General features: G+C 47.1%; 1 protein-coding gene and 3 gene segments (V, D, J or C); 1 reads left to right on the top strand and 3 right to left on the bottom strand.

The window, feature by feature from the left end:
- Positions 1-1,626: 1,626 nt before the first annotated feature.
- Positions 1,627-2,658, bottom strand: LOC113014656 (immunoglobulin kappa variable 4-1-like). The segment is given in 2 exon segments: positions 1,627-2,318; positions 2,414-2,658. Coding segments are annotated over 2 exon segments (384 nt in total).
- A 400-nt stretch (positions 2,659-3,058) lies between these two features.
- Positions 3,059-3,591, top strand: LOC113015135 (Ig kappa-b4 chain C region-like). The segment is given in 2 exon segments: positions 3,059-3,119; positions 3,240-3,591. Coding segments are annotated over 2 exon segments (405 nt in total).
- A 234-nt stretch (positions 3,592-3,825) lies between these two features.
- On the bottom strand, positions 3,826-5,189 carry LOC113014655 (immunoglobulin kappa variable 2-29-like). The segment is given in 2 exon segments: positions 3,826-4,779; positions 4,938-5,189. Coding segments are annotated over 2 exon segments (435 nt in total).
- A 6,885-nt stretch (positions 5,190-12,074) lies between these two features.
- LOC113015379 (semaphorin-6D-like) overlaps positions 12,075-18,411 on the bottom strand; it is a 91,359-nt gene continuing 85,022 nt past the window's right edge. Inside the window, 4 exon segments of the mRNA XM_026157396.1 lie at positions 12,075-15,404; positions 15,406-16,476; positions 17,006-17,137; positions 17,525-17,775. Of these exon segments, the coding sequence (XP_026013181.1) occupies positions 15,213-15,404; positions 15,406-16,476; positions 17,006-17,137; positions 17,525-17,775 (1,646 nt within the window). The 3' untranslated portion in view covers positions 12,075-15,212.

Raw genomic sequence — 18,411 nt, 5'->3', positions numbered from 1 at the left:
GTCATTGTGTTCAGTATAACAACAAAGTGCTTGACATACATCAAAATTACTAGAAAATGAGGTGTAATAAATAAGAACATACTTTACAGGAGAGAGGATCAAAGTTGGGAGACTTTTTATTTAATAATATTGTATATTCATTTTTTCAGCTTGATAAGATTGTAAATACGTTATACGTTAATGTCAGATATGAATTGGACAGTTCATACAGTCCTACATATGAAAGCAGTCCTACATATTTGTTTACAGTTTTTTACAGCCACTAGGACACATTTCTCAATACTTAGGTCATTTTTGCAAAACTCTTCACACAATTCCCGTAACTGACCTTCAGCTTGGCAAAGCAGTTCATTTCACATTCAAAATGCACTACAACTACCAAAACACTTCATTCAGGTCTCAAATAAACTCATTCTTCCAGAACACTAGCAAAGGTTGACAGCCGACAAACACACTTTGTCACCCACAAAACAATGACCTAAAAAACACTAACAACATGTAGCATTACACAGTGTTTTCCTGTGTAAAACAAGGACACATCTCTGTTTATAATTTCAATATATGTTACTGGAATGAATCAGACATCATGCAGAATTCGTTAATATTTGTTTATGTATTTTTATTTTTTTGCACTAAGTAATCCCAAAATACAAGAATTTGTATACACACCATCCACTGATACACATACAGTAGTAATGCTAATCTACTCGGTCTTCTCCATTTCTGGCTGGGTCCATGTTTACATCACAAAGCAAACCTATTCAGCAGTTGTCTCCTTTTGTAATGAAATTGAAGGAGTAACACCTGTGTAGATGTTCATCTACAGTGAGAATCAGCTGTGGCTGGTTAAACTGCATTTTTAGATTTAAAATATGTTTCAATAAAATATTGCTGTTGCATTTTGCTCTTTTTAAGTTTTGCATTGTGTTATTGTTTTGGCCATAAGTTTAACAGTTTTGAAAACAGTATGTAAGTACATGCAAAATGTCCTGTACATACAAAGATTTTTGGCAGTTGTTGTGTCTGAGTGAGAAAATAATTCATGAAATTTGAGAGATGTAGTCATTGAATGCATTTTGTGCCAAAACAATGATAACTGATCCTCAGTTTAGCCCACATAGACTTCTGTTGTGCTCACTGTGTGAGGAGTTTTGCAAAAGTGACCTAAGTATTGAGAAATGAGTCCTAGCGTCTGTAAAAAACTGTAATATGTGCACTGAAGGACATATCAGGCAGTGAAGAATAGTTTTCAAGAAGGCCTTCGTGTTTTGAGCAGGACAATGCGTAACTGCAGACTAGATCTGTTCCAGCAGCACGGCTGCAGTACTGACCTCTGATCAGCCGAGATGTGAATCATCATGAACGCAACAACAGGACGAAGCAGAGCCAGGACTGCTAAAACTCTGCTCTCCTCAGCTCACAGACCCAGAAAACTAGGAGCTCTGAAATGAGCTCCTAGTTTGTGTGTGTGTGTGTGTGTGTGTGTGTGTGTGTGTGTGTGTGTGTGTGTGTGTGTGTGTGTGTGTGTGTGTGTGTGTGTGTGTGCGTCTGTGTGTGCGTCTGTGTGTGTGTGTGGGTGCGCGTTTGTGTGTGTGTGTTTGTGTGTGTACGTGCGTCTGTGTGTGCGTTTGCAAACTAGAAAACTAGGAGCTCTGAAATGAGCTCCTAGTTTTCCTGAAATCATGCATTTCCTCAAATGACAGGCTGACATGTTTTCTGTGATCTGCTGTGAATAAAATGTTTGTGATTGTCACTTCTCCTCACTCCTATTGTTGTTTTCATTTTACATGGATTTCCAAGTTTTTTGCAATTAGTGTTTTACTACTCAGCATATCATATGTGTGTGTGTGTGTGTGTGTGTGTGTGTGTGTGTGTGTGTGTGTGTGTGTGTGTGTGTGTGTCCTCACTGCAGACACTGATACAGTGATGATCTTCCAGCTGCAGCAGTCACTTCCGTCTGTGAGGTTTTTGTACGAGTGTTTTTCACTGTGTGAACATCGGAGTGCTGTGGTAACTCTGACAGTAATAAACTCCTGCATCATCAGCCTGGACTGCACTGATGCTCAGAGTGAAGTCCAGGCCATTCCCTGCTCCACTTCCACTCAGTCTGGAGGAAATTCCTGAAAGTCTGTCTGATGTTCTGTAGATCAGAGCTTTGGGAGCTTCTCCAGTTTTCTGATGGTACCAGGTCAGGTAGTATTGTGAACCAGAATACTGAGCTACTTGTGTACTGACTTTACAGTTGATGTTTACAGTCTGACCAAGCTGCACAGATTTGGATGCTGACTGAGTCACCACAACGTTTTGTCCAGCAGACCCTGAGGAGAGAAAAAACTCTGGACATGAGCTGGTGAGGTGAAACTCAGCTACGCTCTGAATGATTTTCACGTGACAGAAAAATGATTTTCCTCACCTTGAGTCAAGCAGAGGAGAGTCCAGATGAGGACGCAGATCAAAGTCATGTTTTTGATGAAGAGGATTTCTGTGGCGTCTGTTGTGATGAAGGCCAGCTGTCAGTCATGCAGTGTTCAACTGTCAGGACTATAAACTCTCCCAGAGCACTGGAGCATGGTGCTGCTGATGCAAAGCAGCTCACCGTGGACATGCTCAGATTGACTCCAAGGCGGACTCGATTACTCTCATGGATCTATCAGTTATCACAGGATTCATCTGGAGTCTTCTCTGCATTTTGCATCTCTTAAGTTTCTTTAAGTATTTTCTTTGTTTTTTTACATAGTGAAAGTAGATAATGAGAATATTTATCTTGTTTAAATCTGGCTTATGTTGAAATATTCTGACTGGTTCGGTTTAGCAGATAACGTCTTTATCAGTGAAATGATCAGCTGGTGATAGTTTAACAGTAATTATGATTGTAGAAATGCACCAAATGAAATGATTAAAATGTTGAATGTAAATAACTGAATATTTGTTCAAAGTGTGTTATATTTTGTATTAAACACTAAAACCATGCAGATAATTAGAAGTTGATGCTGAAGATAATTACTGAGATGCTGTGTAACAGTTTGGCCCCAGTGCAGTTTGTTGAGCTTCAGGTCACATGAGGACTGTGAGTGCGCTGATGTGCATGACAGCTTTGTTAAAGGGAAGTGAAACACTGTGTGAGTGAGTGACTGGTGGAGCAGAAAAACATCTGTCAGAAAGTCCTTAAAGGAGAAGATCTGCTCTCACACAGTGAAGGCGTTACTGCCAGCTGTGCCGTGTGCTCCCTGTCCTCTAAGCTGATTGGTGTCTCCTAGGTGACGCTCGTCCCACCCTGACGGTGCTGCCCCCATCCAGAGAGGAGCTGCAGCAGGGGAAGGCCACGCTCATGTGCCTGGCCAACAAGGGCTTCCCCTCAGACTGGAGTCTGTCCTGGAAGGTGGACGGCAGCAGCAGCAGCAGCTGGGAGGAGGGCAGGAGCCCAGGGGTGCAGCAGGAGGACGGCCTCTACAGCTGGAGCAGCACCCTGAGGCTCCCTGCAGACCAGTGGGAGAAGGTGGGCTCTGTGACCTGTGAGGCCACCCAGGGCTCCCACACTCCTCTCTCACAGACACTGAGGAGAGACCAGTGTTCCCAGTCCTGAGCTGACTCTCTCTCTCTTTCTGTCACTCGTCTTTGTTTTGTTCATCATTTCACTGTTTGACACAATAAAGATTCATTCAAAGAAACTCTCGTTCCACTTCTGCTCTTTTTAACTGAGCTTAAATTTAAATTTTTTAGTTCACCGTTATTCATACAGGTAGTCCCACTTGTACAGCATCAGAGTCTGAATGCGAAATGTTTCAGAAAAACATTAAAGTTACAACAATAAAAGAAACACCAAAGTACCTCAAACTGTTTAATATTTAAGAAGTTCCCAGTGTTCAATCACACATTGTTGTCAACTCTTAATGATGACATTAAAATAACTTGTTGTTATAGAGACTGAGACCCCCACGGCCTCATCCACCTGCGACTGTCTAAATAAGGCTGATAGGTGGTGCAGAGTTCAGAAACACACATGTGATTGTACTGGTGTTCATTTGACTTTAACACACTATTATAATATTTAATGAGAATTAACAGATGCTCAGAAATGAGTGGGAGGAGTCATTCTGTGGTACGATCCTGTAATAGTAGATGTCACTGTTTGTATAACAGCATGTGGATAAAACGTGCTTTCATCATTAAACAACATCTTTAATTTCCTTTATAAAAGTCTACAATGTAAACAATGAAAAACATCCATACTTAATGTTTTAGTATTTGTAAATGGCCTGCATTTGTGTTATTAAAATGATCATCAACAGAATTTTTCTAAACTGACTTAGAAAGTTCAGCTTTTGTTAAACTGAAATGTGTTAGTATAACCTGATGAGCTGCACAGTGTTTGTTTCCTTCACAGCGAAGTTAGTCTTTAGTCTGAGTGCAGCTGTTGAGACAGTTCCTCTAAAGCTGAGGGAGGTTTTTGTACGGCGCTGTATCGCTGTGTGAACAAGTTGCTACCCTGCTGACAGTAATAAACTCCTGAATCTTCAGCCTGGACTCCTCTGATGCTCAGAGTGAAGTCAGTACCAGATCCACTTCCACTGAAACGATCTGAAACTCCAGACTGACGAGATGTAGCTTGATAAATCAGGAGTTTAGGAGCTCCTCCAGGTTTCTGGAGGTACCAGTGAAGCCAGTCACCAACACCAACAGGGCTGATATTACTGGTTCTACATGTGATGGAGACAGACTGCCCTGCAACCACAGACTGAGCTCCAGGAGACTGAGTCACGATGATTTGTCCTGATAAACCTGGAAAAGAGGGAAAAGAGGAGAAGGGTTACTGAGACAAATCCAGCGTGGAGAAAGATGATCAGCATCCAAACAGAAGATGGAGAACAGATGGAAGAAGGTCACTGCTGCTGGTTTCAGTGTTCACGCTGAAGCCACGCGCTCACAGAGAGTCTCACCCTGAACAAGGAGCCCCAGGGTGGCCAGCAGTAGAGTCAGTGACATCATCATTGTGCTGCCGGCGTGTCAGTGTCTCTGAAAGGCCTGGACAGACACTGATCAACACTGGCCTCTTAAGGGCTGTGAGCAGAGGCAGGACACGTATGCAAACACACAGAGTCAGTCAGCTGGAGCCGTCCTCAGCACATCACCACCTTTCCTTCTCACTCGTGGCTCTACTCGCTGCACGCTCGTTTATATAAAGTCCACAGTCTTCTCAGGATCGTCTACAAATCAAATGTATTTAATCGAATGGATGTAAAGTTTGTTTTAATACTTCAAGTCAACCCATCTGAGGGAAATCTGTTTTAGAAATGTTATTTAAGTAACCAGGAGTTATCCTGACAGAAACGGAATAAGTTCATAAAGTAAAATAAAATCCTACTGTACCAAGCTGAGGTCGGGCTGCTGTGCTTTACTGACACTCAGTGGTGAGACCAGCAACAGTTCAAACATCACCTTTCATTTGCTTTAATTATGAGCTCTCATTAGTTGGAAGCATTAAAGATGTATCTCTACAGAGCCGCCAGCAACATTTCTTTTTCCTGTTTAGTTGACTTCATGGCCACAATGTGTGGATGGAAACTGCTCACAGATGCGTCTTTGTCTTGTCACTGCTGTGTTTAATCAGGTGGAAACTTTCAACTTCATGAACATGAAGCCCCACAGGCCCACAGCCTGTTTTCACTTCCCACTGTTAGAGTTCACAGGAGACTCAGAGCACACATCCAGACTGAAACACGCTGAACATGAGTTAATTCTTTCTCCTTAATCGAATTCCCCATTTTAAATATCACCATTTGTTTTTTTAACCCACCATCTTCATTCATCTGGACCTGAACCTTACTTTAACTCATCTACACTTTGTAGAGGTAGAGCAGCGGTGGCAGTTTGCCCAGGTGAACTGCTGTTTCAGAATAGCTGGTGTTTAGGATTGACTGGTGTTTCAGAATAGGGCTTTGGAGTTGATGTCACACCGCAGTGGATTGTGGGAGCGCAGCACCTTTTTAGCAGGCTACGAATCCAAACAAACACACTGTGTTAGAAGGAAGATTGTGACCAACCACACTTACAAGCAGCTCAAAAGAAAAAGGATGTTATAGAGACAGGATGCGTCCGGATGCAAAGAGATGGTACTTGCAAAAAATAGCGTGCACTGGAAAAGTGGACCCGTGTGAAATAACGGCCGTGGAGTAGAAACCCTGAAGACCAAGTGCTATTGACTTAGACTGATATCTTCTCGTACGTTGTCTGTGGAGTCAGCGCATACACGTTGAACAAATTTGGCAATTATAAATGTCTGGAGGCGCACATCCACCAAGGATCGGTACAAGATTTGGCTTTTTTTAAGCCTCCATGTTGTGAATTCGCCGTCATTCAAACAAAGGTAAGTCAGCTCGAGTACTGCGAGTAAAATGCGTTTGATTCCCCCCGAACATTCAGATTAGTGCAGCATAAATTCATTCATGAGGGGAAACTACAGTGAGAACATGTGGAGGCTGTTAGAGGGAAAACATAGTGAGTTCAGTGCATTTATGTGACATTGTCCTGAAGGATTTAGTCATTCTCTATGGTTAAAGAAATTGCACTAATTAATTCATATTTGTTATAAATAATCCTAATTATACATCTTGCTTCCGTGTTTGTGTCCTGTGTAAGTAAAAATACATTCTATTTTGGTTTTATACATCGATTAATGACCTGCAGAATCTCCTTATCATATTAAGTGATTCATAAAAGTCGAACTTTATGCTTTCTCCCTCTTGAAAGCGATGACATCCTTGCATTACATACTTTAGGTTCATTTTTTGCTGGCAGATTAAAAAAAAACAAACAGGCAGATTTAGAATACAACATGCAGCGTTGTATAGATGGACACATAAAAAGATAAAAAAAATCACATGTAAACACTTTGTTACATTTATGATAAATGGATTTGAAAGTAGATAAACACATTTGTGTCGGCCTTGGCTCATAGTTCTTGTCTTTAAATGAACTTTGTCTGTGTGTGTTACTGCACTCTCAAAGACTAAATGAACCAGCATTGCAGCCATGGGTCACTGTGAGCATCACAGGGAAGGTTGAAGCCGCCCACTGCACCTGTAAGGCCGGAGTCACAGAGACCTGCAGCCATGTCGCTGCTCTTCTGTTTAATGTAGAAGCAACAGTGAGGATCTGTGGCACAAGGACTGTTACAGATGAACCTGCATACTGGGTTTTGCCTGGTAATATGACCAAGATACAGCCAGAGGTTGGCCATAAGATAGACTTCTCCTCTTCAGCTGCCCAAAAAAAGGCTCTCGATTAAAACATAAACAGACCATCTGTAGTGACAGGGAAAAGAAAAGATTCCACCTGCTACTGTGGAGGAGTTGGATCAACTGATGGGAAAATATTTCTCCAAGCATAGTTCTGTTCTGAATAACCCATAATGTTTTAATTTAGGGGGACATGTAAATAATTTGCATTTACTGAATATGTACTTAATATGAACCACAGTTCAAAAGTTGAATAAAGAGATAAATGTTTGCCTATTTTAATTAAAACCACTTTGTAGAACATCAGTTACATTGTAGAATCAATGTCATGTATTGTTTACAAATGACAAAATGTTTACATAAAATCATGACAGCATTTATATAATATCACCCACTACTAGCATTCTGTAATTTACTGTCTGTCTCTTTTGAAAATGTATCACTACATATACAGCACAAGACTTTTAAGAGTATTTAACAAGAGCATTTTCCCTGGTTTTACTACCACACTGGGGCACATGTTCACCAAAATGCAGCAAACCTTCACCATCTTATCCAGAAGGGTCACCTCTTCACCTTCACATGGAAGAACTAATCTGATTGGCATGGTGGTGTGTAGCATGTGGTTTGAAGCAGGGATTTCGTAGTGCCCCATGTGTAGCGTTGGAACCCAGTCAGGATTTGTTTCATCCATTTCATAGGCTGGTTTGCTGCAATAATGAAAAACAATTAGCAACTAATATGCTATAAAGAGTGATATGAACTTATTTAGAACTTAACTGAATGAAAACGTCTGGAGCACCAACAGATATCTGTGGATGGTAGAGAACTGGATATCAGCTCGTCTCACAGCTGCTATCCAGGCTAGATGTTATCAGATGTATCAGATGTATCAGATGTTACCAAACGCCTTCGTTTGGTAACATCTGATACACGAGCTCCCTCATGATGCTTCCAGGTGGGGAAAGAATAAAAATAGAGCCGATTTTCCAGCTTATTCCCTTCCCGATTGTGCGATTTAACAACCAACACAGCAAGGACAAACCATTGCTGATGCTTTGCTCCTTTGTTTGGCCTGCTAAAATGGCACCTCGGCGGTCACGCCCCCTCCCGTGACATCAAGCTTCGAAGCCCTATAAACAGCGTTGGTCAAACAGATGTACGTAGACTTGCTTTTCAGGAAAACCAGGCAGTCAGTGTTTGGTGTCTGCTGAGACAAAGCAGGAGAGTCAGAACGACATTTGTGTTTCTGGGTGTAAAAGCTCCACCTGAGCTCTGAGAGCTGCCCACCGGCAGAGATCGAACATCTGCAGCTGTTCATGAACCGGACTGACGGCAGTGGACGACAAGTTTTTATCTTGATAAGAAGATGTATGAAGGGGTTACATATACTAGAAAGAAGCTGTTTTTGACTGTGCATCATTGAGCCCAGTGTAAAGAGCTGTGATCTTGTATTTGTGACAACTGCCCTCTTGGCCTGATCTCTCCTGGAAACCATAGCATCTACTTCGTGATACGAATGCTCTTTCTGGCTGAAAAGAAAATCTTCACGAGCGATATGGTTGATCTTTTTCTGACAGATTATAGGTCAACAAGTAATTTAGCACAGTTTAAATTCCCACAATCATTCTTCAACAAGGAGGCAAGGATTTGGTCAGCAGGTTGGTGTGCGCCTGCTGTCGGAGTGCTGGAGTCCCAGAGGTGACCTGCTGAGGCGGGGCCTGGATGGAAACATCATGCATACATGGCCACGTGGTCATCCTGAGTAAGACATGGGTTATGGTCTCATCAGAGTTACAAAGCATGAAGGTCTGCTTTGGGTTCGCTGCCTACGAGGAAAGAAAGATCAGGGAATTCAGGGTTACATCGTGATATGAACTCAAGTTTCCTTTAATTACAGCAGATTTCTCAATGAATTTCATTTCAAATAAGGTTAAAATGAGAAAAAGAAGGATTTGGTGAGAAATCATTTCGAGTGAGACAATAAATCTACATGATTTCCACATCGTAACAACGCCACTTTATCTCAGGAGGCGTGGCTACAGAGGAGGTTCAACATATCCAGGCTTGCTCTGCGTTAGCTGGATCAGTGAATCCTACAAGCCCAGTCAGAGATAACAGCCATGGCAGGGAGGTTATCTGATGAACCGGGCTCTCTGCTGCAGGCTCTGAGCGCGCTCAGTGCTGCTGTTTGTTTCTAAGGAGACAGCTGGATCCATGGAAACATGAACGCTTCCTGTCCCACAGCCTGAGACGTGAAATCAGAGCAGAGGAAATGAATGTGATGAAAGTTTGAGTTACAGGTGTATATATGTATACACCTGTAACCACGTGACTCTCCGGGGGAGGAGAGGCCAGGTAAAAAGGGGCAGGGAGGGATGAATACTTAATTGATAATTTCAAAATAAAAGCAGGTTAAAGTGGCTCACATGCACAGAGAGGCCTGAAGTCAGCAGCTGAAGGAAGAGGAAATCCTAGGAGCTCTCACAGCCGTCATCATGGCAGCGCTGACATCTGAACGTGTTCGTGACCTGACCCACGGGAACACGCACGTTTGATGCTCTGCAGGAACACCCGATCAGATTCTGGATCGGAAACATCGCTGTGAGCACGGATAGGATTCAGTTCGATTCCTTATCGAGGTCTCTTTGTTGTGATCAGTGTTGGTTGATTACATTCAGTACGATACATCAATTACAATATTACACAGAACACTTTATTAAAACGAATGCAGCACGTTACTTATTAGGTACAGACATCAGTCATACTACTCGTTATGTTACTTTCACGTTACTCTGTAAAATGACGTGAGAGCCAACATTTAAAAATATAAACCTGAGGCTCCAGCGCCACACCCCAGCACAGATCGCGTCCTGATGAGGACACGCCGGACCTTTGTCTTAAACCAGCACAAAGAGACTTTAAAGAGGTGGTCTGAAGTTTTACTGTAGCTCAGGTTTGCTCCTTTGATTCAAACCAGCAAAAATGAAGGCAGGAAACTGCAGTTCATCATCCTCATCATCATCCAGGTAATCCCACGATTCGACAGTGAAAAAAGAAAAGTGCTGAATGATTTGAGCTGACTGTGCTGAGAGCTGCTGAGTCCACTGCCTTTAAAATCTGCTTTTCTTTCACTGTCTTTACATTTATCAAAGCCTTCCTCTCTTTAATATTACCTCACGAAACCCAAGGTAAGAAGACCTGCTACCTTTACACCAGCAGATGGCAGCACAGCACCTCCACGACGCCTGGACCTGGAGGCGGGCTCTTACTGGAAGGATAAAGCGAAGTCATCAGAGGTGTGCAGGATGGTTTTCCTGTTCGGATCCTCAGACGGGGTTCAGACTTTCAGCTTGTCAGCGTTTATGTCCTTCGTTTTATTTAACGGTTATTTTATTGTGGTCATCGAACAGCGCGCCGTGCACCGTTTGAATTTCACAGCTGATGGTGCTGTTCGACTGACCGCAGCAGTAGGTGATCAGCAGTGATCCAGGACATCGTCACAGTGCCATTACTCCTCCAAGCACCTCTGCAAACAGCTACAACAAACCACCTGACAGCTGGTTTGAGTCCTCACGCCGTCTCAGGGTCATCGCATCGAGGATCACTGAAGCTGCATTCGGGACACGTAAAACACCCAAAACTGAAAGCAGGAAGTCCTTCATACAGTCAGATGATGTTTGTCTCCAGAGCTGTGAGAAACTCATTCATATGCTTTTAATTAATTTGGCAGAATTGAAATGAACCAGACGACACCGCAGAATATCAAACACACCGCTCACTTAAACCATCTGCTGCTGGAGAACACTTCCTTTTCCCCAGTTTTAGGAACTTTGTCAAGGACATCTTTATCCTCGGCAGGACCAAAGATATCTCAGACTGGAGACTGAAACACTGAGAGGATAAAAGACCTCAGAACCAGAACACTGACCTGCTTTAAATATCCATGCAAAGCTTACTGTAGTCATCACAGTTCATCAACCCAACTGACTGAGAATAAAACATTAAACAGTTCAGGTCCTGCTGTGCTCTGTTCCAGGGAGCGCTGCAAGAAAAAGCCTTGGCCAGGTTGTGCACTCAGGAACAGGGCCTGTAATAACGCCTGTGGTTACTGCTCTGTAAACAAAACACACCAATGCAACAGTCTGTGTGTGGACAGTGAACCAAAGAGTTAAGTACCTATATATTTACAGCAGGACATCCTCCTCAGTGATGAAGGAACCAATAATCCTTGGTCCACTCTTGAACTTTGAACCCTAATGAAGACGATGCATTTAAGGTCCCCACAAACCTCACTGGGCTGTTTGCTGTGTCCCTCAATTCAGCACATCAACCACCAGGAAGTGTTCTGACTTATAATATCTGTGTTTCAGCACAGTTTCCTGTGGGTGGACAACAAACTGGACTGGTCATGCAACACGCAGCACCGGTATAAAAAAGGCCAAAGCCGACTGTACTTCCTCAGGAGGCTGAGGTCTTTTAACATCTGCAGGAAGCTCCTGAGGATGTTTTACCAGTCGGTGGTTGCTGGAGTACTTTTCTATGCTGTGGTGTGCTGGGGGAGCAGCACAGCAAAGAAGGACTCATCCAGGCTGGAGAAACTGATCAGGAGGGCTAGCTCTGTGGTCGGCATGAAGCTGGACACTCTGGTGACAGTGGCAGAGAAAAGGACATTAAAGAAACTGATGGACATTATGAACAATGCCGGGCATCCCACCCGAGGGATTAATAAAGTTTCATCTAATCTAATCTAATCTAATCTAATCTAATCTAATCTAATCTAATCACCCATCCTTTCAGAATAAGAGTCCACACAAAGAAGAATCACTCTGCTGCCAGTACTATTCCACAGTAGCCTTTATTTACACCGTCATCCACATTGTTAATTAATAGCAGTAAGGTAAACATAATAGTGTGTGACATTATTACATTGTCATTTCAGCGTAGCCCACCGGGTGGCGCTGTGAGTCCACAGCGTCTCTGCTCCTCTCAGCACTTCAGAGGACGAGAACCACGAAACGAATAAACAAAATCATTTTCAAGGTTACAAGTGCATCTCATACAAAACCTTTATAAAATACGCCAAAGTCTTTATGCTCTGCGGCGCCCCCTAGCAGCACCCAGTGGAAACATTCATAAAGGACCTTTGAAGATTGAAGAGTTCAGCACTGCTCACAGACTCTGAGGTGGTGTTTGTGCTGTGTGAAGGTTGGAGTGGCTCGCCGCAGGTCTAAAGGAGCGTTCAGCCAATTATCTACGGCACGTTAGCAGGACCACGGATTTGTTACCAACTGAACCAGAACCAGAACTCTGAGCAAAACATTAAAGCAGCATTTTCATCTGAAGGAAAATTCAAATACAAAAAGCTCGATGTGACACTTTGGTGTTTATACGCAGCCCTCCCTGTTTTCCATTAATCAGTGTTTTACCTTTTCCACCGATTGGACGAATGCGAAAGGCAAAAAAGTTGTTTTAGTTTCCGAGGCGACGCGTTCAGGCGTGTCTGTGGTTCAAACAGCCGTCGCTCTGTTTAAGATATTCAGCTGACAGAGAGAGAAACAGACACAATTTGGCATCTCAATGAATTCAATTTGGCTTATTGTTTATTAATAATAATAATAATGCGTATCGACAGGTTTGCTCTGTCGGCACAGAGCCATGAGGAAGGACAGTTCTATTCTATTTTGTATTATTTCTAACAATCCAGACCTGAAAACTCTCCATGTTGGTGCGTTTAAGGACAGTCTGAGTGTTTGACTGAACCTTGTTCGTCATCCTTTTCCTGACGTGTACGTTAGCTGTCACGGCTGGATGACACCTCTCAGATATCCTCTCCAAAGCAGTGCCTGGAGAAACGCTCGGTGTCTAACGGGTCGGTGTTCACAGAGGTGCGTCTGCAGTGATGCCACAAACGCCCGAATCTTCCCGTTCGGCTCGTTTTTAAACGCCGTTTCTTTTTCTGCAGAATCCCCTGCTGAGAGCAGAGGGTGGGATTGGCAGTAAATTTAGCCTCCGAGTCCTGCGGCAGCCTCCTTCAGTGACCACAGCAGCTGTAATCTGCAGTGACTACAGTATTTCAAACTGTTTGAATCAGGCGAGATGAAAGAGGATGATGTAAGCGCCTCAAACGCTGTGGCATGAATCCCTGTACAGTGAGCAGCAACCATCGCGCTTTGGCCTCTTTTATTTAACCTCAACAAACGCATCACGCACCGCGGCTCGCTCTCGGCTGCGTGTTGCATCGTGTTGGTGCAGAGCTCGTCCTCCGCTGTGGACCGCGGGGAGAAGTCACGTCTGCAGGACGCGACAGTCAGTTCGCTCAGACGACTACACGTCACAGCCGCGTGTTCTGCATTCAAGCCTACGTCTCAAACTTGTGCTGGTTAGTACGACTGCCTGATGTACCCCGGCGCTGTCCCTAAACAGCCAGGCGGGCCAGAAACCCTCAAACTATTTGGGCATAAATGAGATAAAGTAGTAGCAGCGCCACGCCAAAGCTCGAATGACTGGATTTGAAAGTTGATGCCAGCTGTTTTTGGACATGTGACGAGATTACTGGCGTTTGTATCTGAAACTCTTCGTGTTTTATGGTCTGAACGAGCAGGCGCAGAGGTCCTGAATCATCTCTTTTACATTTATTGCTTCGTTTAGCGGCGCTGCCCGTGCGGCTCACTGGTGGCGCTCTGAGTGTTTGTGCCTCAGTGTAGTTAAAAGAGCTGCAGCTTTAGGGTTTGTGACATGAAGCAGGTGTTCAGCACCCAAGTCAGAAACTGAATCCGTCTGTGGACAATGATGCTAACAGACCTGAAAGTGCATCCAGGTGCATCCACGCTGAGGCAACACGGAGAGCCGGCGTCACGTCACCCGCTGGTCTGCAGGGTCCGCTCTGCGGTCTCACCTGTGTTGCCTGAGCCCGGCGGCGGAAACAGAACCCGGCAGAGCCGCTAACAAACACCGAGGTAAAGACAAAGCAGCTGATCCACTGTTCTTCAGCTGGGAGGAAACCCTCCCAGCAGACCTTCACCCAAATTACCACCAACAGAATCCTCACGTTCCCACTGCCTGCTGGGAAATGTAGTTTTTAATGAAGGTGCAGAGTGAGACTGAAGTCCGACTGAAATGTCTCCGCCACGGCAGACAACAGGCCACGCCCCCTCTCCCAGACTCTGGGCTCTGGGCATGCCTGCACACATTTTCACATTTCAAAGGTTTAACAGGTACCTGAACGCATCACCAGCCTCGAGCGGGGTTACAGAGCATAGCTGAGGTGACGAGTCTGCCTCTGCTCCGCCCTCGTGGGCGCCGGACACCCTGGGAGGTCAGTGGGAGCATGAGCGTGGCAGTAATTTGGGTGAAACACCAATTTAAGAGCAAACTTTGTTAAAGTTTCCACAGTGTGCGCTCAGCTGGTGAAGAGAAAACACGCCCCCTTCAGATGAGTGCAGGGCCTGAAACGACCCGCGGGGGTCTGGGTGTGACGCTCAGCAGGCGTTAATGCAAGAGGGTCGTTGTAGTGATGTGGAGACGGTTATCACACCTGCTGGGCGACCTGCAGATACCAATATGGTATAAAAGACCGAGGTGGTCTGTCCTCAGAGTGCTGCTGAAAACACAAGTCTGCGCCCCCCACGGGGACGGGAGCCGCCCCTGCTGCGGGGTTCAGGTTTGCTGACGATCCTGGCGAATGAAATCCGGGCCCGACGACAGGATGTCGCATCAAAGTGCTCCGAAGAAAACTGCATTAATCTGGAATTCTGTAGCCACCTCGAGCCGCCTTTGGAATGTTTAGTAGTTCGTGCTGGTTTCGAGCCCCGCCCCTTTCAATGAGCCAGAGATGCTCGAGTGGCGACGGACGGCGTCCTCTCAGCGGCGGGGCAGCAAGCACGGCTGAGGGGTGGTAACGAGGAGCGATGGGGACAAAAAGCTCTGGGTCTCTTTTGTGTCTCCAGCCCATCGGCGCTCTCCTCTCATCCTCTCTCACCAGCCCGGCAGGCGTCTAAGGACAGCAGCGGCCATGTCGGCGCGGTGCCCGGCAGCCTCAGTAGTTGTACTTTCCCGCCTCTGCGCCCGGTGACGTGGCTGTGTTTGGCAGGAAGAGCGGTTTAGGAGGGATCTGGGGTTTGAGCGACACCGTTCTCCGGACGACGGCTGCCCGCTGGGCGTGCGGCCCCTCGCTGTAGCTGTGTTGCCGTGTGAGGCAGGCGCTGGCCACCGACGGCTGCTTGCTGTTGGCGGGGGTGGGGCCACCGCTGTTGTTGCTGCTGTTGTTAGTGTTCATCCTGGCGAGGAAGTGAGCATGCTGCGGCCCTCGCTGGTTGAAGCTGTGGTGGCGGGGCACGGCGCCACTCCCGCTGCCCATCCTGATGAGGGAGTGACGCTGAGAGTGGTGGCGCGTCACGGAGACGCCGCCGCCTCCTCCAGGTCGTTCTGGAATCACTTGCTGCTGGAGCGGAGTGGAGGACGAGGAGGAGGAGGATGAGGGGATGGAGGTGGAGGAGGTGGGGTTGTTTGAGGATGAGGAGGATGAAGATGAGGAGGAGGTGGTGTTCTGAGGAGGAGGGTCGATGCGTTTGGGGAGGCCGTCGCTCGGCAGCGCGGAGGTGCTGTGGTAGGACGCGGCCTCATTCTGTTGCTGGTGATGGTTGCTATGGTGATGGCCGTGGTTGTAGTGGTGCGTGCGCGTCTGTGCGTGGTGGTGATGGTGGCTGTGATGGTGCCCTGCGGTGGAGCCGGACGACCCGGGGAACAGCGAGGAAGAGGAGGTAGAGGTCAGGACCTTGATGCCGCCGGTTCCCGACGCGCTGACCTCGTGGATGTGTTTGAGCAGCTCGTCCAGCGCCGACACGTCCACCACCGTCTGGGGGAGGGACTGCTGGGAGTGGTGGTGATGCGGGACTCCTCCCCCTCCCACCGCCGCCGCCCGCTCATCATTGGAGATCTTTCTCTCCTCTGGGAGGTGCAGAGAGGTCGAAGAGGCGCCGACCCCCTGGGGCGTCCCATTGCTTAAACTGTTGCCATGGTGATGAGGGAAGGGAAACACCTGCTGGTTTATGGAGTTCCCGACGACGGCCATGAATCCCAGACTGGAGGCGGAGCAGCTGGGCTTGTCTCTGGCGTTGTTGCAGTTCTGGTTCTTCTCGTACTGATGGTGTCGCAGCGCCTTCATGTTCTTGATGGGAAGCTCCGGGGTGGAGTCGGGCGTGGGCAGGCCGGAGAGCTCGCCATCCCCCTGTGACAGAGACTAAACAGAGGTCAGAGGTTAGACGCGGCCGTTGCGTCAGTACGAACGTCGAGATTAAAAGTTCTACCTGAAAACCTCAGAATGAGCTTTAGCGCTCACGTCACGCTGCGTGCTGACAGGAGAGGGCGCTGTGTGCAAAGCTTTAAGCACTTATGTGTTAAACCCAGCTGAGTTACATCAGTGTCTGAGAGCCGCATGTGTGCAGCAACCTCGGTGGAAACTTTATGCAGAAGCAGACACGTCTCCGGCGAGTCGGACCGCAGCCGGAGCGTCGTGCTCCATGGGTGATGCTCCGGCTGCGGTCTGGCTCAGCGGAGATCGGCATCGTCCACAGGAAGGGAGACTGGGTGAGAAGACCGGCCTGCAGCGAAATTTCAAAATAAAAGACATGTAACATCTTTAATGTTAGCATTAAATGGCTGCGGCGTGTAAATGTGATCGATTACACGTCCAAGGTGTGTGCCTGCAGTCCGCTCCATCCTCCATCGCTCACACTGACAAACTCTGATTGGACAGATTCGCTTCCTACCTGGGACAGGCTGAGCTCGGGGTCGCCCAGCGGGAGGCCCTGGTGCACGGGGCTGTGGAGGTGATGCTCGGCCCGGCCGTTGGGGATGAAGGAGCTGTACATCTTGGGGGTGGACACGTCCAGTTTGTCCTCCTGGAGGAAGAGAAGAAGAAGAAAAGCTGCGATCAGCTGTCGTTATCTTTGCCTGCCGTTTCATCTCTAAAGCACAGGATGACCCTTCAGTGGGAGGAGCCACAGAGAACAATGAGGAACTTGTATAAATATACATTTGAGCAGAGGGTCAGAGGTCAGCTCAGAGATTCAGTTTCCTGCTCAGGGACATGTGGACAGAGGATGGAGTTCCTAATGAAACGCTCGATAGTAATGAGCGAATAAAAGACTGAAGTGAGGCTTATTAAGTCTGACCCCGGGGGAGGAGGAGGGGCTGAATATTAACACGGCTGCCTCTCAGCTCGCAGACGTGTTTCAGCTGCAGGGCTCAGGTGAGCTCTGATGAATCCGTTTCCTCGTCTCGCTCACCTTGGGCTGTCCGTCCAGCAGCCCGTTGAGCTTGGCGAGGGATCGCAGCGACAGGGCGTGAGGCAGCGACGCCTCCGGGTCCTTCCCCAGCCTCCGAGCCCGGTGGGCGGCGCTGCCGCCGCAGTAGCATGACACCAGGAAACCCGACAAGATGGCGCCCAGGAAGAAGGCCACCAGCACGCAGGCGATCAGCAGCGTGTAATGCACGTTAGCACCGGCACGTTGGTCCATGTCCGGAGGGCGCCGCACGCCTGGAAGACACAGGAGAAGTCATGTTTCCACCTGAGCGCAACACCTGAAGTCTCCCTGACTTCTCCAGCACTAACAGTGTGTGTGTGTGTGCGTGCGTGCGTGCGTGCGTGCGTGCGTGCGTGCGTGTGTGTGCGTGCGTGCGTGCGTGTGTGTGTCACATGCAGCAAGTTCCTGCAGGCTGCTTTGGCTGAGTTTGATGAAGGGGAGCTTCGGGGGAGGGGGGGACAGATGGAGGAGAGGTGAGAGTAAGGTGAGGGGGGGCAGAGAGAGGGTGAGAGACAGAGACGAGGATTGGACTTAACGAGGAGGAGGAGGTTCACAGGTAAGGAAACAGGATGATGGGGGAGGAGAGGAAGAGCAGGGAAGGACGTTAGGAAGGTGAGATCTGAGGTGGGGGGGGGGATGAGGACGGAGATGAAAGAGAGCATCACTCAGCAGCGCCTCATCAGGTCCACACATCAGAGCCTATCAGCTACAGTGACTCATCAGTCTGTGCGCACACACACACACACACACACACACACACACACACACACACACACACACACACACAGTCGTGTTTTCACGTCCTTGTGGGGACATCTCATTAACATAACCCTCCCCAGCTGTCTCCCTAACCATGAAATATGGACGCC

The sequence above is a fragment of the Astatotilapia calliptera genome, chromosome 22, assembly GCF_900246225.1.
Source record: "Astatotilapia calliptera chromosome 22, fAstCal1.2, whole genome shotgun sequence".
NCBI lineage: Eukaryota > Metazoa > Chordata > Actinopteri > Cichliformes > Cichlidae > Astatotilapia > Astatotilapia calliptera.
Note: the sequence above shows the minus strand (reverse complement) of the source record. Positions and strands in the feature narration are given on the sequence as shown.